Genomic DNA, 24,027 nt, shown 5'->3' on the forward strand with positions numbered 1-24,027 from the left:
GGCAGTTAACGGAAGACCATGAGTCGGAGTGTGCGTTTTCCCATCCTAGGCGTGCATACCTGCCTACATAAAGGCATACCTAGCCCGGCATTTTGCCATGAGCAGGTTAGATTGGGCCCTTGGCACCGATCCTGTGCCCCCTCTTCGGGCCACCATTGAATACACGCTGTCCGGCAGTGCGTCCCGTTTGGGGCTCTTCCCCTGGTTGGCGTGAGTACGTTACCTCATTACCTAACGGCGTCGCAAATCACAAGGTTTAATATTCAATGCGCCATGCCATGGATGACGGAGATTGATGAGAGAATGGGAAAAAGCATGGCATTAGCCGGCCCGCGCAGCCAATGCTTCTTTCTCTGCCTGCCTCTTCTCTTCTTATAACGGCGGGGGTGGACCAGCAAAGTAGGAAGGAGGCCGGAGGAGTCGACTCCGAGCCACAGGGATGCCGGCCCCTAACGGCGCCTTGGTTCCTGTACCCCTGTCCCCCCAATTCTCCAATTCGGGGGGGAAAGGCTTAGGTTAGGGCCGCTTTGCTACTTTTTCCCCCAATGGTGTAAGCTCCAGCGTCTTGACTGGCTCTCGCGGTGCCGTTTTGGAGGAACGTTGGCGTTTCAATTGCACGTCATCTAATACCCGAACTTCAGCCATCTATTCACCGAAAGACCGCTGCATATGTTCAATTGATAACCAATAGGAGCTGCTGTTATTATTGCTGCTGAGGTGATTATATATGCATGTAGCCGAGTCATTCAAGTAAGGAGAGGCCGAATGGCAGGCGGTGAGGTTCATCCCGTCATTCGTTAGTTGGCAGCGCCCCTGTGCTCGCCCTCCGCAACGCGCTGGCAAATCTCCAACAGGACGCGCCCAGCCCACTCAAAGTCACTTAACTCAAGATAGACCTGCGCGCTCATCCGCGCCCAGACCTTGCCGTTCCCATGGAATAACGGGATGAACGTGTTGTAGTCTTCCATCAACTTCCCCAAGATCCAGCTCGTGACAACAGGCACCTCGGCGGCCGATAGACCAGCGTTGCCGTCGGCAGTGAATTGGATGGGCAGCGCCACGTTCGTCATGCCGCACCGGCCCAGCGTCCCCGTGCTGTTCTCGAGCACCTCCGTCCCCAGCATCGCCGCCGCGCGCTTGCCGCCCTCGCGCGCGAGCGTCTGCGTGTACTGCAGGATCCTCGCCTCGCCGCCCAGCACCTCCTGGCGCCACTGCAGCGCGTCCGTGACGCAGAGGTAGGGCGAGCAGTCGACGGTGCCCGTGAACTGGAAGCTACTGACAAAGTGCGAGTTGGTGCTCTCGGGCAGCGGGTTAAACCGCGGCGTCCCGTCCGTGTGGGCCTGGGTCGTCACGTACCCGTGCGACGTCGGGACCGACGACCGGATCAGCGCCTGGTGCCGCACGGGCACGTAGAGCACGGCGCAGCCGCGCGGCACGAAGAGCCACTTGTGGCAGTTGGACAGGAAGAAGTCCGGGTCCAGCGCGGCCAGGTCCAGGTCGATCTGCCCGATCCCCTGCGCGCCGTCGACGAGGCTCAGGACGCCGTGGCGGCGGCAGGCCTCCGTCAGGGCCTCGAAGGGGAACCGGATCCCCGGCAGGCTGGAGACGGTGTCGACGACGCAGAGGCGCGGGCGCTTGCCCTCGGCGGCGCAGCGCGCGACGGCGGACTCGAAGGCGGCGAGGGCGTCGCGGTCCTCGAAGGGGTACTGCAGCGGGATCTCGCGCGACGAGACGGGCGTGTTCGAGGCCTGGTGTGCGTCGACGATGTAGTCGATGGTCTTGCCGCAGCCGCCGTAGACGGTGCTGAAGTGGAGCAGCACGTCGCGCCCGTCCGGGTTCCAGGTCAGGTTCCGCAGGATCGTGTTGATGGCGACGGTCGCGTTGGGCACCAGGACGACCGTCTCGGCGGGCGCGCGCAGGAGCGCCGCCGCGGCCTCGCGCGAGGCGTCGAGCAGCTTAGGCAGCTCGTAGCGGATGAAGGGGTCTGGGCGCTGGTTCGCGCGGTCTTGGTACTCGCGGAGGCGGGTGTGGATGGCGGTCGGCCAGGCGCCGAAGGACCCTGTGTTATTGCTCTTGTCAGATTCGGTGGCTGTTTATAGATGAGGAGGCTGGAGGGCTGTTTCATGTGATAATGGTAATAAAATGACTACATCAGGGACTGTGACTCTTACTGACCTTGATTGAAGTTCCGGTAGTCCGGGTCGAAGGGGAACTCCTGGCGTAGACTGTGTCCCAAGGCTGCTGAGGCCCCGTCGGCGAGCTCAGATGTGGTATTGGAAGACGCCATCGTGATGAGATGTGATATACTCCAGTACATTGAATATAGTACTGGTTAGTCATCGGCCACAGGGATAATGCTGCATGTATGCTTTGGTCTTTTCGGAATGACGCGGTGCTTTTATAGAGGTATGTTCAATGCTGTCTTCATGCACACATGGGCGGGCCGCCATCGGCTCGCAATTGCTAGTGACTCATGTAAGTGATAGTCAAAGGGAACGAAGTGATTCAGAATTGGAGAGCCGATAAACCCCACCTTGGCGATCGCAGCCGCAACTACCTACTTTATCCAGTGGAGACATGTCAGCACAAAGGCGCGCCACTATGCGTCATATCGAGCGGCCAGCTATCCGACATTAAGCTTGCAACAGTCCGGGGTTATTGTCTCTAGCAGGGCCCCGAAAGAATACTACGGAAATCCAAACTCCTTTAATGAACTGAACGGCTGGACCCGGTATCCACGCACAATTATTGTGCAACTCTTCCTTGAGGATGTATACCGCTGCTTATACAACGGGTCTGAGGAAGTACTGCCCCAGAGTACTTCGAAGGTACCCCCTTTGAAACTAACCCGAATCGGCCACATCTCTATAGATTGAACTCCACCAGCACTTATCACATGGGTCCAGGGTGTTGTTCAGCGCCTCATCGGCCCTACTCTTTTACTTCTGATTACATTGCTTTTGTAGATTCGCCAGTGGTAGACTATGATCAGAATATGCAATGCCTAGCAATATCGTGTGATGGTAGCCAGGTAACAGGTAATGCAAAAAAGTGAGTCTCGATTCGAATAGCCCTGGAATACTCAAGTACTTGTATAACCCAAGTATTGACGCAGGATCAGGCAGAAGTTTGGCCCGGCCGCAGTTGACAACACAGGCCCACCTTCGATTGAGACTGCGGAGGTTGGACTCCATTCTTGTCAAAACGTTGTTGGTTGGAACCTGGACTTGGGTCTTTCTTTCACATTATCCGGCCGACCCCATGTTCGGCCCTACTCAACGAAGCATCGCGGTGCTTCCCTATTTAGTAACGAACTCGCCAGGAAACCAGAATCCAGAGACTGTTGACCTCTTCAACAGCCCCGCCTAGTAGTCGAGCCTCGTCCCCTATACAATGGATAACCAGTAATATAGCAATGTCAACTTCTAGGCAGCAGCACCCCTACACCCACATCACCCATACCGAACATTTCCCCCACCCCCTCCCCAAACCAATCCTCCGCCGCCCGCGCCTCCTCCGCGGACGCATAATTCACCACCGTGCTCTTCATGGTGGTGTACTCGCGCAGCGCATCCACCCCGTTCTCGCTGCCGACGCCGCTCGCCGACTTGGCGCCGCCCCAGGGGCTGCTCGGGTCGTTGCGGTGGTGCGTGTTGACCCAGACGATGCCGGCGTCGATCTGTTCGGACACCCGGAACCCTTGGGCTAAATCTTGGGTCCAGACCGACGCGCCCAGGCCGAACTCGCTGTCGTTGGCGAGCGCGACGGCTTGGGCTTCGGTGTCGAAGCCGAGGACGGCGATGACGGGGCCGAAGGCTTCTTCGCGCCAGATGCGGGTTTGGAGGAGGCTTTGGTTGGAGGATGAGACGAGCACGGTCGGTTCGAAGAAGTAGCCCTTGGCAAAGTCGATTCCGTCGAGCTGGCTTTGGCCTGTCATACGCTTGCCGCCGGTCAGAGCGGTAGCATTGCCACTCCCAACTGCCTCGTCCACGAGTGTAGTAACGTTCTGCAGTTGCTTGGCAGATATAAGGGGCCCCATCATTGACTCCGGGCTACCGGGAGATCCCATCCGGCGAGCAATGGACTCGGTCTTGGCCTTGAGCTTCTCCAATACCTCATCAGTCACTGTGTTCTCAACGATAATCCGGGTGCTGGCGATGCATGTCTGGCCGCTCGCCATGAACGACCCGAACGCAATCCCGTTCACAGCAACGTCGAGGTCTGCCGCTGCAAAGACGACCAGCGGCGCCTTCCCGCCCAGCTCAGCAGTAAAGCGTGACAGGTTACCACCTGCAAGACTGCCGATGGCCCGACCCGCCACCGTGCCGCCCGTGACATCAACTTTTCGAACCAAAGGGTGTTGAACCAGTGCTTTCCCCGTCGTCGCCCCATATCCAGGAAGCACATTAAACACACCATCAGGCAGTCCCGCCTCTTTGAGTAACTTCCCCAACGCCAACGTCGTCAGCGGTGTCAGCTCACTCGGCTTAGCGATGACACAATTCCCCGCCGCGAGGGCCGGCGCCAGCTTCTTGACCAAGATCAGCAGCGGGTGGTTGAACGGCGTGATCTGCACGACGACCCCGAGCGGGATCCGGTCGACCCAGTTGTGCAGCCTGCCCACGGTCGGCAGCACGGCGCGCTCCTCGGTCCGGAGCAGGGCGGCGTAGTACTTGAACCAGCGCACGAGCGAGGGCACCTGCGCCCGCATCTCGCGCGCGGCGCGGCCCGTTTGCCGGACCTCGAGCGGGATCAGCGCGGGCAGCGCCTTGGCCAGCAGCGTTGCCGCGGCCTCGAGGACGTCGGCGCGGGCGTGCGGGGAGGTCTTGGACCAGAGGCCGGACTGGAAGACGGTTTGGGCGAGGTCGATGGTTTCGGCCACGTCTTCGGGGCTGGCGGCGTGGCATCTGCGCTCTCGCCGTCAGTCAGGCTTGGTGTGATGCTTTGATACTAACATACTGTGCAAATATCTCGCCCGTTGCCGGATCCTCAATCGGTATCCTGATCGTCTGTTAGTTGCTGTACCCTCTTCAGGCTTTGTGTCACATGTAAACTCACAGTTCAGCTCGGCCAGGGCGCTCTTGGCCATTGACCCACATGAGGTACGTTTCTGCCATTTTTGCACATAGGGGTTTGCTATACTCAGTTTCGGTGAAGAAGAACCAAGGGGCTTGCGCAATGCCGTTGGTGAGACGTTATCTTTGTAGTCGGGGAATAATAAGGTTAAGAGCGGGGCCGTCGGGGGATGCCGACGTTGGCGCATCCTCGGCCCTCAACCCGCTGAGCCGGAAACCGTCGGCGCATCTCGGAACGTCAGAGGGGAGGAGACAACACCAAGCCCCAATACACCAAACCAGCAAGAAGTGAAATATCGTCTCGTAGTAGCTTTGTTCTGCGGTGAAAAGAAGGGCACAAATACGTCACTAAAGGTTCTTGGCTTTGAGACTAGCTTCAATATCCCCGGTCCCTGATGTTTGATAACCTCCTAATGGCGTCAACGCTGCCCTTGGTATAATAGTAGACCTTCTATAAGTGCTTTCCGCAAGTAATCGTTCGGCATTACTTAGTAGGAATAAGTATTATGCCACTAATTAAATGCATTATACCACGACACTGGTTATTCCCTACCTAGTCCATACTGGACGACACGATATGGTGGGGGCAGCGTTGTTGCCATCAAGGGGATACCACTAGGCATGCACCGAAACAAAGTCCAGAGCTTGATGTGTGTTGCAAGCTAGTTACGTTCGAGCTGAAAGAAGCATGTTGTGTCAACAGCCATAGTACACACAGTTTGTGTTCGGATATGTTTCGTTGAGGTCGTCAATACGATCTTGGTAAGCTCTTATATAAAAGAATGTGTTGATCCAAACGATCGTCTGAGGATCCATGGGTGTCAAAACCCCTCCCAGTTGTATCTGTCGCCAGCTCGTCCAACAGTTTATATGCCTTACAGTTCGCGTCAGGGTCCCAGTCAGTCCTTCATCGTGCCCCTCTATCCTTCAGCACCGAGGGCATTGCGGCCTGCGCGCACAGCCTCCCTACCCGAGCTTCTCCAGCTTATCGTGCTTCTCACTCCTGTTACTTCGGCTTCGCGCGAGATGGCTCGGGCGCATAGTTTTCAGTTGGTGGTGGTAGCTGAGATCAGCCGATGTTAGGTCGTTGAAGGTAGACATGACAGTGGTATTGTCATCAACGCGTGAACGGTTCAAATTGCGAATGAACTTACGCATGCCCCCGATCTTCGCGTCCGGAATCCGGTTCGAGATGATCTCGGGTGTTGAATCGGGGCCGGACTCATTGCCATCGGCGGGCGCCAGATCAGAGGCGCTGTCGCCTGCGCCGTGCCGCTGCGCTTTGCGGACGTTGACCCAGGAGCCCAGGGACTGGCCAAAAGCGGTGATGCGACCGACGAATAATGCGAGCACGACCGGCATGGACAGGCATACCATACCCAAGTTGCATTCGATGAGGCTGTATTGGTACGGCTTAGTATCGTCGTGTCCGGTCCAATTAGGAAAGAAGGTAAGCTGGAGTCCCCAAAAAGCTTCCTCACCTTGTCATTAGCACATATTGCCCGGACCATGTGATGTCTGAGAAATCCAGTATTGTTTTGTTGTGGCGAAAGATCACATTGATAACACCAGCGGTAGTAGCCCTGCATGAAGCCGTCAGCACGAGAATATCAAATTCCCCGGGTCGTTGTACTTACACCAATCCAGTAAGGAAGATGAGACTGATACCCCACTTTCGTTTGTACGAAAGGCCAAGCTTGGGTATCTGGTGCATGGGGATGAACAAAATGTAAAGGTCAGATAGCACGCTGATATAGGCGGCCGCTGTGATTAGCTTGCTGGGAATATTCGCCATCTGCTTCTGGTATCCCGGGTCGAGGTATCCACCGTCGCCTGGGACGGCGCAGACCAGGTAAGCGATCAGCCAGGCGATGTAGAAGGTGAGGACCACGGCAATGCCTGCCCAAACCATACTCCTGATGTGATCTTTGGAACCGAACAATCGCAAGTAGAACACAAAGAATGCACACTTGATCGTGGTGTTGGCTGAGCGCACCAGAACCGAGTTCACCATAGCTAGCTGGTTCGTATGTAAGCAACGCTGAGCAGCCTTGAGCGCGATGAAGGCAATCGTACCTTGGAGTGATAGATCCATTGGCGAAGGGTAGTATCCCAGAGATGAGTGCCATCTGGACCGCCACCCGGTTTGTCCAACACTGCAATCAATTGCTTTTGTTAGCATAGGAGATATTAAAAACGAGATACGATGTAAGGCAGGACTTACTCATCAAAACTTCAATGTCCAATGCGAGAGTAAACATCTAAGTATCCGCCATGTCAGTCCAAACATGATTGCTGTCATTCTCGGTGGAGAGGATTCGGGTAGCCTTACAAATGCAAGGATACAAAGATCTAGAAATATAGTGTCAGTAAAGAGGACATCCATTGTAGTGCAAGATGCGAGTGTGAAGCCTTACAGTCGTCGGCACCAAAAGACTTCGTTATTCTGATGCGGGTATATATCCTGCCACCAGTGAACAAGGCCAACATGGCCATCATGACAGCAATGACAATGACCAATTGGTATGAATGAGAGTCGGGATCGACGAAGTTGGACTTGACTCCTGGAGGCGGTGGCCGCACAGGAGTGGTATCCAGGTAGCCATCATCCATGGCGGCGGTGGAAGTCGGATGTGGTGTCGTTAAGTCTGTGATCCGGTCGTAGTTGGAACGCCAGTGTATACAGCTAACAAAGAGAAGTGCTGTATTCCCTTGTAGGACTGGCAAGTGAGGAGCGTGACGATAACAGGAAACGTACTGGATAAGGAGATCCCCTTGGTACTTAAGCTGCCCGTCTCCAACTCCAACTGCCCCCCCATTTGAGCTGAGCTAGGGAGAGATCGGTAGTAAACTTGGGCGTCGGGGAAGTGGCTTGATTGCTTGCCTCTTGGCGCAGTAACGTGGCACATCGGGTGCAACCCCAACCTATCCTCGCGTCGCTTTTCATTTGCCGACAGGCAACACGGTCGCACCGCGTCTGGCAAGGCGCCATGTTTTTTCACATATTGTCGTGGCAGCTTCCGCTGCAACGACGGATGAGGGGAAAAAGATCGTCGTCGCATGGCTGCTAGCGGTCAGCGACCTTCTGAAGCCATGACATGATTGGAAACTCGCTTTCACGATAGCAGGCCATCAAGCCCCCCCGGACATCGGCACCTGTCACTTACCATGCTAGCAAATCGAGTGGATCTGGTTTTTGCGTAATTGGCTTCCCTCGGGCTTCGCCAACTGCAGGGATGTGCGGGCCGAGAACGGTCAAGTAAGGGATGGGAGAGTCGCAAGATTGGCCATCGAAAATGCGACCAGACCCAACCCAACTGTTCATGCACGTTCGAGCGCAAAACCAGAATGAAACTGCTGTGTAGCTGAACTTGACGAAAAGAGACAAAAGTCCGATGCTGGTGCAAGAGGGAACAAGTGCGGAAAGTGTAAGGCAAGGCAAGTCAACCCTTACATTTCGAATGCCGCCTCTGCCAAGCTGAGGTCGCGTCCCCAAATCCTGATCTTGTCGGTTACTGCGAACCCATCGTCGCGATTATGTAGCGTGGGCTGCGCACGTGGCCACTGTTCCTTCCCGAGGGCATGCGAAGCAGCACTTTGGGACTTGCCTGTTATTGGATGATGGTTTCGCCTAACCATCGGTTTCCTGATCACCTTTTGCCATCCCATTTCCTTGCCTGTATCCTTCTTGGCATCTGAGAACCAGAATTGAGTCTACTTATCGATACCGCATCAAATATCAAGACAACGCCCAGTGGCCCCTGTAGGTTTCCTGTGCGTGAGCTTGCGCAATCGAATGATCATTACTGGTTGAGGTTGAGCCCAAGCATCGTTTTCTGTGTGATATTTTACAAAATCACTTCTGTCGCGAATCCGCCACTCCATCTTGACTTTCACCACACCGATGTGTATGCCAAATCTTGGTCTCCTTGTATGTCATTTTTATGTGTTCGTAGTAAGTATCTAGGAATGCCCATAGGCACAGAGTATCAGGCTCTGAACGGCCCAAGTGACAGGCACAGACAGATACAGAGTACTGAGCTTGGCGGCCATGGAAAAACCTCTTCCTGGAACAAGAAGGAAGCCACGACAAATCTGCTCGAATGACCCACGAATCAACGAAGATTCGACGACTGTAGGGGCCTGGGCAGTTCCCTTCAACGTGACTGGCTCACTTAACACCAGTCCGCCGATACTGTGCTTGAGAGCAATCTATAGGAATACGCATCTTAATTGTTGTTTACTCGAAGAAAAACAACAAAGGTTTTCCGATTCATGCAAGCAGACCAGCAACGTCGAACGGGTCAAATAGAGGAAATAACTGAAAAATAAGTACTTGGACTCAAAAGGACAGGTTGTTGCCGGCCTAGAGATGCCAGATACTCACCAAGCTCGTAGATCAATATAATCGCCGAGGTGAGTTATATGTGAAAATGTCGTAAGATAGTAGTATAGTACCTAATAAAAGCTGCCAGGCCTACATGTTACTGATAATGTACATGCATTCAATGTTATCTCTGGACCCAAGCCTGGAAACCATTTATTAAGCCAGCTAGGACCTCACCCTCAGCTCTCGTGGCCCAACAACAACCATACCAACAACAAAGAAGTAGCGAAGAATTCCGCTGCCACAACGCACACAAGATCTGTTGTTTTGTAGTTTTTAATCATTTGGCTTCACTTTGGTGTTGGCTTTGGGCACCATTCCCTTCTCAGATCTTGTGGCTTCCCCAGTCGATATAGATACAATCGGCGACGGTTTTGCACGCACACTTTTTTCATACTTCACCACCTTCGTCACGCCTGTGCTGGTCCTCCACTTGGAACTACCATACTACATCGGCGCTCTTTTTCGTGCAGAAGCCATTCCAGCTACTATTGCAATCATTTTCCTTGCAAGAGAACGGAACGCCTCTAGCCAGCCACACTGCTGTAAGTCGTTTCACCATGTTTCTCTTTGTCTAACACAACACCCTGACACTCTTCGCTGCACAGCAACGAGATAGCGCGAAGCATCTTCGCATAACATACAAAGCTTCTCTTCATACCAAGATTGCTGGAGCTTGCCCATCATGGACAACAAGGGCCACCAGGGATCCAAAAGATCCCACGACCAAACCATGACTTCCGACAATAACAAACACCAAGAGGTCAAGGAGCCGGCCCCCAAGCGGCACAAAGACGACTCCGGTCGGCCTTCGTCGTCCTCATCCACTTCCGCACGAGACAACCGTGCCACCAGCAGCTCCACCATGCCTCGTCGCCTCAGCCAAGGCCCGCCCGTCACCTTCTCAGGCCCTCCCCAATCCACTGCACTCAGAGCGATTGAGGAAATGCAGGGCATTCGTCGCGATACCGGAAACGCCTCCGCCTCGGGTGGCCCTGGTCGGGCCAGCCGACATCCCAGTGAGCCCGTCCAAGCCAAGCCGGGCACTGCCCCGGAGCGAAAGGTCTACGCCTCTTCCAGCGGCCCCGATCGCACCGGCAGACAACCCGGCGAACCGGCAAAAGACAAGTTCGGTGCCCCAGAGCGAGAAGCACCCACCTCCTCTACCAGCGGCCCTTCTATCCTGCGTAGAAACAGCGCCTCCGGCTTGATACCCCCAAAGCATCAAGTCAAGTCTGTGCCCGTCGTCGCCAACCGCAGCGGTTCTGAGGTGGCCCGCACCAACCGTCCCGAGTCGTCCGCTGCCAAATCGGGAGCATCGAGCCGTCCGGAATGGTCGACTGCCAAGTCGTCTGGACCACCCTTGAATCGCGAAGGTTCCAACCAAGTCCGCGACCGAAGCAAGGAAGTCAGACTGTCCTCGTATGACGTCCTAAAGGCCACCGGTGCCGAGGAAAAGTACCTCAGTGAAGCCAAAAGACGGGAGCGCCCTTCCAAGAATGAGCGGCGCGAACAAGGACGTCCGTCATCATCATCAAGTGCCAAAGGACCTGCTGCTGCCGCTTCTGCTTCTTCTGCTGCTGGTCCTGCCGCTTCAGCACCCACCGCATCTGGCAACGCCGAGGACGATGCCGTCGAGGTTCCCCGCCGACAGCCGTCCGAGGCCCTAGAGGACTTCCGTGCACGCCAGCACGCCTACTACGACAAGCCCCCGCCCCCGCTGGAGAAGCGCCGCCCCGACGAGACTATGGCCGACTTCCTCACACGAAAGGAGCGATACTACAGCATATACAAGAAGGATGACAAGCAGAAGAAGCCCGAACGCAGCGTGAAGGGCAAAAACAAGTCGGGGAGAGCAAGCGGCAGCAAGGCCGGCAACGATAAGGGTACGGGCCCCGCCGTCATGCCCACAGCCGCCAACATTGCCCAGATGAACCGCGACCGCGACCCGACCTCGTGCATCGAGTTCCCCGCCGAGCTCTTCGACGCACTCGCGCAGTTCAACCGCAGCGTCTACGAGGAGCACGACGAGACGCAGCTCCAGCAAGGCTACGCCCCGAGCCCCGTCTACGTCCTCGTCCTCGAGCAGAACCGGCCCGGCAAGGCCTACTTCAGCGTGTGCGGCACGGCCCAGGGCATGGGCCCCGCCAACCAGCTCGCCCTGTCGCTGTTCCGGCAGGAGGTCCCCCGGGTGCTGCCCGAGCTGCGCGACGCCGCCGGCATGGCCCACGAGGACTGGAAGGAGTCGCTGGCGCAGCTGCAGAAGGACCACCCCGACACGAAGTGGACCAAGAAGTTCTGGTACAAGGCCACCGGCGACCTCCGCGGCAGTGCGCGACTGGCGTGGTATGTGGACCGTGATGGCGATAACAAGGGACTGGTGACCCTGAGCGCGACATTGCCGGTACATGACGAGAAGGAACCCCAGTATCAGATGACCGTCAAGGTGTTGAGACACAAGAAAATTTTGCTGACTTGAAGCTCCTGGCATGTTTCTTTTCATACCTGAACTTGAGTTTAGTGAGCAACAGTGTTATTCACTACGAAATTGGCGACTAGCAGCTGCTTGTTGGTATATGTGTATATTAGTTCATCAGCTGGAGACTTGGCTAAGGATGCGGCAAAGAAGTGTCGCCGGCTAACAACACAAATGAATCACGATGATACGAGCCACATGAGCGTTCCTTTCATCACTGAACTCTAAGGAGCGCATACTGTACAATTAGATAGAGAAATGAAAACTTGGTAAAACCCACCGCGATACAATTCCTTGTGAATGAAGAAAAGACTTCGCAATATCATCCCAATCCCAATCCATCTCGCCTCATAGGTGTTAAAGTCATGCCTCTCCGTAAACTCACCAACGACAGACATGGCTTCTTTTATCTTCTTCTTGTTACATTACTTTCTTGGTGTTCTTCTTCTCCTGACGTACGTTCTTCAGAGCGCATGAGACCCGGACGGACATGTTTCCGTCCTTAGCCTCCAGCTTCAGCGTTGAGGCGTGCGTGAACTTCCAGTTTCCCTTGTACACAAAGCGACGCTCTCGCTCCGGTGACTCCTCCGCGGCTTCCCCATTGTTGTTAGCAGTAGCATTATCACCTCCGGTATTTGGCTCGATATCAGGCGAGCTATTAATGGAATCTTCGTCGCCCTCGTCCTTGACACCGCCGCCATCCGTTTTCTCTGGATTCTCATCGGAGCTAGCAGTAGCAGCAGCAGCAGCACTACCACCGATGCGTCTTAGGGGCGTCAACTTGAAGGTCCCGGGGTGGTAGCGTGCCATGATGCGCAGCACCTCGTGAATGGCGTCCTTCAGGCTACTCGAGATTTGGACGTCCCTGTTGCAACCATCGACTTCGTGGATGATAACAAAGACGGTCCTGGGCGAACGGCTCTCCTTGTCATTCCGGGCATGTAGCTTCTGGATGCGCTGGCGGTGCAGTTTAGCTGGGTAGTGTAGCTCCTTCATAGGCGTGATCACGGTCGCCGTCTCATCTTGTGGCAAAGGGGCTGCTTGCGGCTCATTGTTTGGGGTGGCTATCGCAGGCGGTAGTGCTGGTGGTGGTTGTAGTCGCTCGGCAGCTGGGGGAACGTCGGGGGCTGCATCTGGAGTAGGCTTCTTTGCCTCGATTGTTGCCTCTGGGTGTCCATCTTCCATATGGCGATCGGCGGGCTTGTCTTTGATCAGTCTGTGCTTCATATACCGTAGCTTCTCCTCCGTCGATAGTGGCGGCCTTCCTCTTGGTCTAGCAGCTATTGCAGGGCCCACAGCAGGAGCTACGTAGTAGCCAGGATAAGGAGCGAATCCTGCGGCCGCGGCACCATTTCCCCAGCCGCCGCCATAATGGGTGACGGGGAGATAGGGCACTTGTCTGTAGGTGTAAGGCTTGCGCTGATAGGGATAAGGTGGGTACGACATCGTCATACACCGCCTCAGGTCGTGATTCTATTTTAGAGTATGGGGGATCGCGTGTGAAATGGTGAAATTGGGATTGCCTAGTGACTTGTTCCTGGCGCTTGCCCGGATGATCATGCAAGGTCCCAAGATCCAAAGGAATTTGATTAGATCTGGGAATGGTGGTTTTGCTAGGGATAGAAATGTAGAGGCAGGAGAACAATGTCGAATTTGGTTAAAACTACGAGCGGCGTTGTGACCAGCAAAATGAAGGCAGGGAAGTTGGTGGCATGAAACCACTTTTCAGAAATACGAGATGTGAACAAGTAAGGAGAGATGGCGTGTACTTTCCTTGCCGTCCACACCACCGCGTTGGCCTCCGTGAAGCTTGCCTCCAAGTTTCAAGAAATTCGGTGTTGGGGAAGAAGATGGGAAGGTCAGAAGGCCAGATTCACCAGGTGTGACCTTGGTCGAGTGCCTTGGCTAATCAACCTCAGACTTGAACCCCAGGTGAGTAGGTAGAAATGTCGTGATGGTAAAAAGGCAAGATGGCTACCATGACTGACGGGATGCAAAAGGCACGTAGGTTTGAAGAGGATTGGAAGGCGTGCCTCATTGGACGTGGGCCTTGCCACTGTCACACCCTCGAGGCATCCGGTTGGTAGGCATGGACAGGCGGCAAGAGGAGAAGATGTTTGGTTCGACAGATACCACCGCGAAAGATGTTTCCAGAATTATTACCGACTTCGCTGCTTGAAGTCGTGGGTCAGGGGGGTAAGCGATTAGTCCGGCTTGGATGGCCAGAAGAACGGCTTGTAGAATGGAGTAAGCACATTGGGTGACGTTGATGACACAGCGATATGTAGGTGCTGTGCGAAAAGTTGGCCGGCATGTACCCATCATGCCATTCCTATGTCATGGGCAGCCTACGGCGTCGCATATACGGGCATCAGAAATGTCGCGGATGCAGCTTTTTCATGGGGAAGTGGTCGATCAATTGATGCCGTCCTAGCAGTCTGTGGCTAAATGCATCCGCATCGGAGGGACTAAGGGACCAACCAAGGGGCGGTACGGGTTGTGCCTGCATCGTGCATTTCGGAAAACCGCGGCAAAGAGACAGACAGGGCAGGGAGGCTTATTCCCAAGTGGCTGTCTAGTCCACCTGGACTTGCCTGCATCTGATAACGCTGCTCCACAGGCTGGGGTCGAACCTGGATCCTGCTAGCCATAGTGCGACGCTGCCCAGCAGATCCAGCCGTCCCCGAGTGCCAGTGTCCCAGTGTCCCAGTGTTGCGGCCCTACGGACACTTACATATGCTATCTCTTGCCAAACCACAATTGATAGAGAGAGAGAACATTTGAGGGTTCGGCTGATTCATTATCACCATTTACATTATTAGCTACGAAATTACTTGCAAGATTGCTGCATGAGTTGAGAAGAACGTGCAATATCCCCGAGACAAGGAGTGGCTGACGTCCCTGGCCTGGCAACGGCAGATCCCAGTTGGGTTCGAGGCTGGTCTCGAGGCTAGCCAATGACCAGAGTGCTTCCAAGAGTATACCAAGTGAACGAAAGGAATACCAAGACACATGGTCGAGTGGAAGTTCAGATGGACAGAGTCCCAGATCGGCTAGAGGCTGCCCAGGTGCTTACTGCTGGGAGCTGAGTCGGGGCAAGGCAAAGACAGGCTGGCATGGCAGGCAGGGCAGTACAGAGCCGGAGCCCGAGGCCGGTTCTCGCTGCTGTCGTGCATCCTCATTAGCAAATTAGAGCACTTTTAGCTCGACAGATTTAGAGCGCGGGCTAAGCAGCTGGAAAAGGCGTGACGTAAAGATTTGCCCCGGACCTTGCCCAGTTGGGCATACCGTTGCGATAAGGATCCGTTTTGGCTGGCAGGTTTATCTGGGAGCGTGTATGGGATTGGTAGGACTAGGCAGGATCACTGATAACCAGCGATAACCCAGGATGCTGAGGCCTGCCTCTGGCACCGTCCAGCCTCCGTCCAGGGTGGTACCCAGATAACGCCAGGGTAGCTTCCCCACCTCCACCTTTGCTAGCTTTGCGCGACCCTCAAAACCCCCGAAGCTGGCCGCTCCTCCACTTCTGCGCCCTGGCCCATCTCCCATTGACCTCTCACAGCACACACTCGCCAAAGCTGCGCCAAGATCTCTCGGCTTAACCACAAATTGGCCTATCTTGCCCTCCCGGCCTTGTCACATTACGTTTGCCAATGACTCGAGACGCCTGACGTTGCATCAAATAGTCCGGGGTCGACAGGTCTAGCCCCAAAACAATGATGGGGTCAATTAATTGTGGGCGGTCGCGTCTATCAACTATATATTTTTCTCTTCCGTTCGCTCTCTCACCGTCCATCAGCCGGCCTTTGCTTTGGGTTCTGACATCTCCCTTTCCCGTTGCTGCATCCGCTTGCTTGCTGTCGTCTTTTTGGATCTTCTTTCTTCGTTGCCCACCATGTCGGCCACCAAGGATGAGTACAGCAGCGCTGAGCAAGGTGGGGAAAACGCCCTCACAACCACCCGTTCGGCCGGCGTAGGCAGTCTGCTCGAGGAGCACGACCAGCTGTCGCGAAGTCTGAAGAGTCGCCACATTCAGTTCATGGCCCTGGGCGGAGCGTGAGTACCACCAATTCGACCAATTGGCGTCGTTCTCCTTTTCGCAAGCCCATATCAAGACTAACTGCTTCATCTCACAGCATCGGTACGGGTCTTTTCGTTGGATCCGGTGCCATTTTGGCTCTCGTTGGCCCTGCTCCTTTATGGATGGGCTATCTGAGCATGATGATGCTCGTCTGGGTCGTCATGAACGATCTTGGCGAGATGGCCACATACCTGCCTCTCAAGGGCATCTCCATTCCCTACTTCGTCAATCGCTTCGTTGAACCCTCCTTGGCTTTCGCTGCCGGCTGGAATTACTGGTACGCCTACGCCATCCTCGTCGCAGCCGAAGCTACAGCTGGTGCCATTCTCCTCGACTACTGGGAGACCCCTGTTCCTGTCGCGGTTTGGATCACCATCATCCTGGTCGTCACCTTGATTCTCAACATCATTGCCGTCGAGGTCTTCGGTGAGGCCGAGTTTTGGTTCGCCAGTATCAAGCTTATCACCATTGTGGGCCTGGTCATCCTGGGAATTGTGCTCATGTGCGGCGGAGGCCCAAACCACGAAGCTCTCGGCTTCAAGTACTGGTACCCGGGTGCACCAGGTGCGTTTAAAGAGTACATGGCGCCGGGCAGTACTGGTCGCTTTTTGGCCTACTGGACCGCCTTTGTCCGTGCTGGTTTCGCCTTCATCACAAGCCCAGAGCTCATTGCCCTGGCGGCAGGAGAGACCGTGGCACCGCGAAGGAACATTCCCAAGGCTGCCCGACGATTCATTTACCGACTTGCCGTCTTCTACGGAGTGTCTAGTCTGATCATCGGTTGCATCGTGCCGAGCGACGATCCGCGACTCCTGTCTCCCAACAGCGACGCCTCGGCCAGTCCTTGGGTTATTGCCATCCAGAATGCTGGCATCGGTGGCTTGAACCATGTCATCAACTTCTGCATTCTGACGTCGGCCTGGTCTGCTGGAAACGCTTTCCTGTACTCGGGCAGCCGTATCCTCTACAGCTTGTCCCTGTCTAACCAGGCTCCCCAGTTCTTCGCGGTGACCACGAAGAAGGGAGTCCCTTACCGCGCCGTTCTCGCTACCTGGCTGGTCGGCTGCCTGGCGTATCTCAATGTGAGCAGCAGCGGTGCGCAAGTTTTCGCATGGTTCAGCAACATTTCCACCATCAGCGGCTTCATTGCCTGGATTGTGTGTCTTACCACCTACCTCCGGTTCCGAAAGGCCATGCAGTTCAACAACTTGCTGCACACCATGCCGTTCAGGACGCCATTGCAGCCATACGCAACTTATGTTGTGTTGTTCCTCATTATCCTCCTCACCCTTACGAACGGCTTCCAAGTCTTCTTTCCCAGCAAGTGGAGCGTGTCAGACTTCCTGGCCGCGTATATCACCATTCCCATCTTCCTTGTGCTGTACCTCGGCCACAAGCTGTGGTTCCGAACACCGCTCTGCAGGAAGATTGAGGACATCGATTGTTTCACCGGAGTCAAGGAGATGGACGAGCTCGAGGCGATGGATGAGAAGCCGATTCCCAAGAACTGGGTACAAAAGGTGTGGTTCTGGATTGCTTAATTCTGGATAAAATCTTAAGGTTTGGTTTGGTCGACGACAAATAGCGTCTTTCAGCTGTACACAACACTGTATAAACCATCTTAGATGCCACGGTATGGATTAGTGGGCAACTAGATTCCATAGACGAGAGCATTGGATACCCTTACATTTCAGCTCTGGCTCTTGGGGTTGGCCTTTTGAATTTAAGCGAGTTTTGATATTCTAAAAATAAATTTACCCTTAACAGTTCTCTAAATCGTATTAGCATTGTTGATTTCATGTATTTCCATGGCGTTTGAGCCAACAGGTCTTGGGAGTTTGTAAATCGAGTTGGATCCAGCAAAGCTGCCTCGGTGTGTATGCTTTAGTGATAAAGGGGTCATCTGTTATACATCAGTCCAAGGACTTAGGGGGAGTACGTCCCATAATATCGGATCCAACCGGGGTAGTGTGATGTACGTACCGTGGTGGGATTACCCCCGGCTAAGCTTCGCGGTTCAAGCAAACTGGGGCAATCATGATTCTACGAACTGCAATCAACAAACCACATTCTCAACAAGTGACGTACATCTGATAGCCGCGACCTGTTCTAATGATTTCCATTTCTTCGGTAGAGTAAGTAGCTGGCCTAGGGACATAGCACATTGTGAAGAATGGTAAGTGGGCCGTTTGGGACTTGGAAGTTGAATATGTGCAACCATACATACTTATACCACCGTCACCATTCGGTTGTTACCCCTATGTTTTGAGGCCACCCCTCAGGTAGCTTTGGGACCATGGTAAACTGCGTCTCAGGTTGTATCTAGATACCTTCGGGTATATTGACATGACTCCAGGATATATTCATGCACAAGGTAATGTTTGTGCTTACGAAAATAATACATAGATGTTTGATTAAGCCGTAAGGCTATGGAAACCTTGCGGCCACGCCCGGGAAAAGAAACACCACACGAAAACAAAGGATCTTTACTACACAAGCTCCCAAGCCGAATCCGTGATGTTTGCTGGACCAGTCAAGGTCTGTCCAGGCTTGGACCCTGTGAATGACAGTGATGTTTTCCATGTTATGCATGCCAGTTTGTTAGTACAGGACAAAGCACTGAAGCGGGTCAGCAAACATCCTCGGGCGATATTAACGAGTCCATTCTGCGCTGCATACGAAGCTCGGTAGCGTTCAGGCAGGACCTGAATAGTAATCAGAGAACGCTGAAGAGCTCTTACACAACTTACTTGATTCCTCAAGATAGTAGCTACACCAAGAGAGGGGACTGAAAGATAATAAAAAGAACGGGAACTTCCCACTTGGATACCATGGCTCTACCGCTATTCTTGTCTCGAGCCCTGGCGGTGCCGGGATGGGTACCTTTCCTGGCTGTCATCACGGTGACATTGCCCTACTGCTTCGGCGTCAAGTCCTTCCTTGGATGGTGGCCCCTAACGGCTGAAATGGCATTTGCTGCCTTATTCCTCTTTCGACACTGGCGGACTATCATGCAGTTCGTGGGTCGCCTGATTTATCGTCCCTCCCCGGTCCCGTCCAAGCCCACCTACCTTCCCTCCAAGGACGTCACCGTCGTCATGCCCACCATCGACCCCGCCACCCCTACATTCCGCCGCTGCCTGAAGTCCATCTGCGCCAGCGCGCCGGCCTGCATCTTCGTGGTCACCATCGGTAACGAAAAATACAGGGCGGCCAAGGCCGCGCTAGGACCCGTCCGGAGCGACTACCCGGAGATAGAAATCCAGGTACGCCATACCCTGATAGCCAACAAGCGAGCCCAGATCAACTCCGCAATCGACAGCATCGGAACGTCCATCACGCTCCTCGTCGACGACAGCGCCATCTGGCCGACGCGGTTCCTGTCCAACGCCCTGGCCCCCTTTGAGGATCCCGAGGTCGGCCTCGTAGGCACCGAGAAGCTCGTGGAGCGCTTGGAGAAGGGGACGCTTTGGCAGAGGTTCTGGAACTACCTGGGCGCGACCTACCTGGCGCGCCATAATTGGGAGCTCATGGCGAGCAGCGCCATCGACGGCGGCCTCTTCATCGTCAGCGGACGAACAGCCGGGATCCGCACGAGCATCCTCAAGGACCCCGAATTCCGCCGCGGCTACATGGACGAGCACATCCTCTTCACGTTCCCTAACCCCTTCCTCGTCCGCCAGAACAACTTCGTCTTCACCATCGGCCCCATCGCCGCCGACGACGACAACTACATCCATCGCTGGTGCGTGGACCACGGCATCAAGGCCAAGTTCCAGGCCGACGCCGGCGCGGGTGTCCAAAACCACGGCCATGGCCACGAGGCTTCTTCTTCTTCCTCCTCCTCCTCCCCCAGCTCCGTCGTCGGCATCGCCGGCTTGGGCGAGTACCCCCGCTTCCTCCAGCAGTGCCTCCGGTGGGCGCGCACGACCTTCCGCTCGAACCCGCGCATGCTGCTCAGCCCGCGCGCGTGGCGGCAGCACCCGTGGAGCATGTACGGCGTGCAGGCCGCGACGCTGACCAACTTCGCGCTGGCGGTGGACTACCTGCAGCTCGACCTCTTCCGCCGCACGGCGTGGTACGCCAACATGTCCGGGTTGTGGTGGGTCTTAGCGGGCTGGATCCTGTTCAGCGGCAAGGGGCCTAAGCTGTACCCTTGGTACCGGCGCTACCCGGCCGACATCCTTTTCTTCCCGGGCTCGGCGGCCTTCGGGTACTGGCACTCGCTGATCAAGGCTTATGCGCTGCTGACGTTCTGGAACGTGAAGTGGGAGGGGCGGGATCTTGACACGATCAATCGGCAGGCGCAAACGGGGGAGGAGAAAGCGAAGTTGAAGTGATGCACGTGTGGTAGGATGCTGTCGTCAACACGTGGCGCGACCTGATCGGAATGGGACATTCATTCTTTCATTGAAGGAAGTACAGTACGGCACAAAACGGTGGAAGCAGCGCTGTCGCCATTAAGGGGGTAGATGGTGGATGTAATCAAGGACTTGACTGCCACTCGTCGACGCTAGGCGTCGCTTTTCCTTCCTTCCTTCCTCCCTTCCGTCTGTACTGGCACTACTTCCTCACTGGTTACCTACTTATAGAACTTCACGTCTAGTTTATACAGTCTCCCAAATGGAGCTATATAGTCCCTTTTTATTTCCCTTGAAGGCCTACTGATACGATAGATGTGAAAGGATGTTAGTATGCTTTTTTCGAGAGGCCAGCTGCTAACGGAACGGCGCCCGAAAGCATGGTGCCGACCTGCCCTGAGCCCCTGATCCTTGTAGGCTTCGGTACGTCAAGTAGTTGAGAACCAGCGAACTGGGACAAACAGGATATCTACCAGATGCAAACGGGAATTTATTCAATGCGATATAAATAACAAGCATGTTACTAGCTGCGGGAACCTTGTATCCTAAGAAAAGATTGCTTCTCGTGACGCAGGATGCTTACGTGAGTCGGCGCAAACTGATGCTTTTGGTTGTCATGTCGCGTGGGGGCGGGCTACAGGGGATTGAGAGGCTAATATGGGCGCCGCGTAGGGGTTCTTTAGGGTCCATCTGGGTCCTTTTGGGGGTGGGACAGCTCGGACTTGTACACTAAACGAATTCCCCGACTTTTCTAAAAACTCGGGGAATTGCGCTCAAAGTTCGGCCGATCTTCTTCGGCGTCTGACACTTTGCTGCCTGCAAATGTCATGTTTTCCCTCGAAAGCCAAGCTCGGAACGCGTAACTGGTAAGAAAAATGAAGCATCATCCTCTTCCTTTATAACTGTCTTACATATTCTACTCTACCTGATCGCCATTCGGAGCGGGTGAGATGATGATGGACGGCTCCGAGTTCACGAAGCCCGACAAGCGGCGGCGTCGGCCAGCGCTGGCCTGCGTCGCCTGCAGGCGGTCCAAGGTCCGATGCGACCGGAACATGCCCTGCGGTGCGTGCGTCCGATCCAAGCACAAGACATGCGTCTACGAGCCGGCCCCGACCAAAGCCAGTTCGAGAAACTCGGCCGTCGCAGCAGCAGCAGCAGCAGCAGCAGTCGCATCAGGTCCGACGGGTCCGGGTCCGGGTCCGGGTCCGGGTCTGTGTCCGTTGCTGGGGCCAGAAGTGGACGTCGAGTCCAGATTCCCCATCTCCCCGGCGGCTAGCTCCCAGGCCCCTTCGACAGTCGACACCTCCACCGCTAGCTTTGATGAGCACGTCGCGTCGAGCCACAGTATCGAAGCGGCGGCGACAGGAGAAGAAGTGTCTACATCCAATCGCGTAGTGTCGCAAGCTGCTGCTGCGCACGATGTCGACTCTCTTCTGCAGCGAGTTAAGGAGCTCGAGCGGCAGTTGGAAGCTGCACGCATCAGCCCTCAGGCAAATGCCCACTTCAATGCGCCCAAGATACCCAACGCCGCCGACGCGTCGGTCACGACATACCCAACGTACCTGACCGACGACATCCACACCATGAACAAGAGCGTCATGTCCAAGACCAGATACTTTGGGCAGAGTCACTGGATGAACATTGTCACCTTCGTGAGCAACGGCCTGTCATCACATCCGCTCAGGATCATCTCTTTTGACCCGTCAGAAGACTAACCATTTATACACATGTAGCTGAAACCCGTCATGGATATATTTGACAATCAAGCGATGGAAGTCAAGTCCGAGATCGTCATGCTGTTGCACCAGAACAAGCTGCTGGCGAGGACCATCAAAGCCCAACGGATGCCTGAACTGACATTCAAGTTCGGTCTCAAGATCCCACCCCGGGAGATTGCGGACCAGCTCGTCAACGGGTACCTGCGAACATTCGAAACAGTGTACCGCGTCTTACATGTCCCCTCCTTTAAGGCCGAGTACGAGAAGTATTGGGCGTCGCCCGAGTCCGTGAGCCAGGCGTTCGTGATCCAGATGCAGCTGGTCATGGCCGCCGGCGCGGGCGTCTACGACGATGTCCATTCCATGCGCAAGGCCGCAATCGCCTGGGTCTATGAAGCTCAATGCTGGCTCATGACGCCACCATTGAAATCCAAACTAACCATCACCGGCCTTCAGAACATGCTGCTGCTGCACTTGGCGCGCGAGGTGGCCGGCGTCAGCGGCGACCTGACCTGGATCTCCATCAGCTCCGTGATACGGTCGGCCATCGCCATGGGCCTCCATCGCGACCCCAAGCGCCTGCCCAACATGAGTCGGGCGGACGCCGAGATACGGCGGCGGCTATGGAATACGACCCTCGAGCTGGCGTTGCAGTCAAGCATGAACGCCGGCGGCCCGCCCATGATCTCTCTAGACGAGTTTGACACGGGTCCACCAAGCGATTGCGACGACGCCGAACTCGATACAAGTGGCGTTGACCGCAACCATCAGCCCCCGTCTGCTCCTGCCAATACCAACAGATTCACCGACACCACCGTCACCCTGGCCCTGCGCAAGAGCTTCCCGTTACGCCTGGCCATCGTGAGGCACCTCAATGACATCAACTCCATGGGGAAGTACGATGACACGCTCAAGCTCAACGCCCAGCTCCAGACTGCCTACAAGGCAGCTTCCCTATCCTTAAGGAGATTCGATGGCGGTGGTGGTCGTCAACCTTCCACATTCCAGAAGCAGATCGTCAACTTCATCTTTCATCACTACTTCCAATCCCACCACCTCCCCTATCTACGCCGGGCGTTCCGGGAGCCAGCCTACGCCTTCTCGAGGAAGATGGTGGTCGAGATGTCTTTGAATCTATTCTCAGCCGTGTCCGAGTCATCATCCTACGGCTACTCCGTGGGCAACAACAGCAGTGTCTCGCATCGCCCGTCTCCACATGGTACTGTTATCCCGGGAACCGCGACCGGGACCCCGTCCTCCACCACCGCGCATCACCATCACCACCATCACGACGACCTCAACCGCCTGGCCACCAACTCGAGCGGCTTCTTCCGCAACGCCACCACCAAGGCCAGCATGCTGATCCCCGTCGAGCTGCAGTACCAGGCCCTCGAGAACGACGGGGGGCTGGGCCTGCTGACGCCGCGCCCGGACCTCCTGGCTGCGGTGCGCGACACGGCGGCCTGGGCCATGCGCCGCATCCGCGCGGGCGAGACCAACACCAAGGGCTACATCATGTGCCGCGCCATGGTCACGTACGTCGAGGGCCTCGCCGCGGGCGCCGAGGTCCGCGACCTCTACGGGCCGTGCATCGAGGCCGCCGCCGCCGCCGCCGGGCGCGAGGTCGGCGGCGTGCTGAGGGGGCTGGCGGGGTTCGGGGCGGAGGAGGGCGGGCAGGGGGCGGTGGTGCGCTGGATCAGCAAGGGGGAGGCGAGTTTAATATGGAGGGGATGGAGATTGATTGGGATTTGGATATGTCGGTAAGTTCAGACCTGTTTTACCAAAACTCACCTCTACTCCACCAACAGAGGTATGGGCATCGATCTAACCTCGGCTTCCTCCGCAGAACGCGCTGTTTGACTTCACCAGTATCGACGCTGGATTTCCTTCACCTGGAGATCCGGATTTTGGTCTATTCAACTACGG

At 55.5% G+C, this 24,027-nt stretch overlaps 8 protein-coding genes across 8 annotated transcripts; 4 read left to right on the forward strand and 4 right to left on the reverse strand.

Moving 5' to 3' along the window:
* Positions 1–797: 797 nt before the first annotated feature.
* PG986_005163 (PLP-dependent transferase) lies at positions 798–2,287 on the reverse strand (the record flags this gene model as incomplete). Its single annotated transcript, XM_066841385.1, has 2 exons — positions 798–2,059; positions 2,176–2,287. 2 exons carry the CDS (start codon positions 2,285–2,287, stop codon positions 798–800), a joined length of 1,374 nt encoding a protein of 457 aa, XP_066701247.1.
* Positions 2,288–3,418: 1,131 nt separating this feature from the next.
* On the reverse strand, positions 3,419–5,117 carry PG986_005164 (aldehyde dehydrogenase-like protein; the record flags this gene model as incomplete). The annotated part of the gene is made up of 3 exons (XM_066841386.1): positions 3,419–4,907; positions 4,960–5,001; positions 5,059–5,117. 3 exons carry the CDS (start codon positions 5,115–5,117, stop codon positions 3,419–3,421), a joined length of 1,590 nt encoding a protein of 529 aa, XP_066701248.1.
* A 924-nt stretch (positions 5,118–6,041) lies between these two features.
* PG986_005165 (uncharacterized protein) lies at positions 6,042–7,688 on the reverse strand (the record flags this gene model as incomplete). The annotated part of the gene is made up of 7 exons (XM_066841387.1): positions 6,042–6,474; positions 6,557–6,658; positions 6,713–7,095; positions 7,152–7,231; positions 7,300–7,336; positions 7,408–7,427; positions 7,493–7,688. 7 exons carry the CDS (start codon positions 7,686–7,688, stop codon positions 6,042–6,044), a joined length of 1,251 nt encoding a protein of 416 aa, XP_066701249.1.
* Positions 7,689–10,147: 2,459 nt separating this feature from the next.
* PG986_005166 (uncharacterized protein) lies at positions 10,148–11,941 on the forward strand (the record flags this gene model as incomplete). Its single annotated transcript, XM_066841388.1, has 1 exon — positions 10,148–11,941. The coding sequence occupies one exon, from the start codon at positions 10,148–10,150 to the stop codon at positions 11,939–11,941; it is 1,794 nt and encodes a 597-aa protein (XP_066701250.1).
* A 417-nt stretch (positions 11,942–12,358) lies between these two features.
* PG986_005167 (uncharacterized protein) lies at positions 12,359–13,384 on the reverse strand (the record flags this gene model as incomplete). The annotated part of the gene is made up of 1 exon (XM_066841389.1): positions 12,359–13,384. One exon carries the CDS (start codon positions 13,382–13,384, stop codon positions 12,359–12,361), a length of 1,026 nt encoding a protein of 341 aa, XP_066701251.1.
* A 2,449-nt stretch (positions 13,385–15,833) lies between these two features.
* On the forward strand, positions 15,834–17,560 carry PG986_005168 (AAT family amino acid transporter; the record flags this gene model as incomplete). Its single annotated transcript, XM_066841390.1, has 2 exons — positions 15,834–15,994; positions 16,075–17,560. The coding sequence occupies 2 exons, from the start codon at positions 15,834–15,836 to the stop codon at positions 17,558–17,560; spliced, it is 1,647 nt and encodes a 548-aa protein (XP_066701252.1).
* A 1,290-nt stretch (positions 17,561–18,850) lies between these two features.
* Positions 18,851–20,359, forward strand: PG986_005169 (uncharacterized protein; the record flags this gene model as incomplete). The annotated part of the gene is made up of 1 exon (XM_066841391.1): positions 18,851–20,359. The coding sequence occupies one exon, from the start codon at positions 18,851–18,853 to the stop codon at positions 20,357–20,359; it is 1,509 nt and encodes a 502-aa protein (XP_066701253.1).
* A 974-nt stretch (positions 20,360–21,333) lies between these two features.
* Positions 21,334–23,961, forward strand: PG986_005170 (C6 transcription factor; the record flags this gene model as incomplete). Its single annotated transcript, XM_066841392.1, has 3 exons — positions 21,334–22,035; positions 22,117–23,861; positions 23,910–23,961. The coding sequence occupies 3 exons, from the start codon at positions 21,334–21,336 to the stop codon at positions 23,959–23,961; spliced, it is 2,499 nt and encodes an 832-aa protein (XP_066701254.1).
* Positions 23,962–24,027: the final 66 nt, after the last annotated feature.

The sequence above is a fragment of the Apiospora aurea genome (genome assembly GCF_038362705.1).
Source record: "Apiospora aurea strain CBS 24483 chromosome Unknown utg000004l_segment0_segment0, whole genome shotgun sequence".
NCBI classification, from domain to species: Eukaryota; Fungi; Ascomycota; class Sordariomycetes; order Amphisphaeriales; family Apiosporaceae; genus Apiospora; species Apiospora aurea.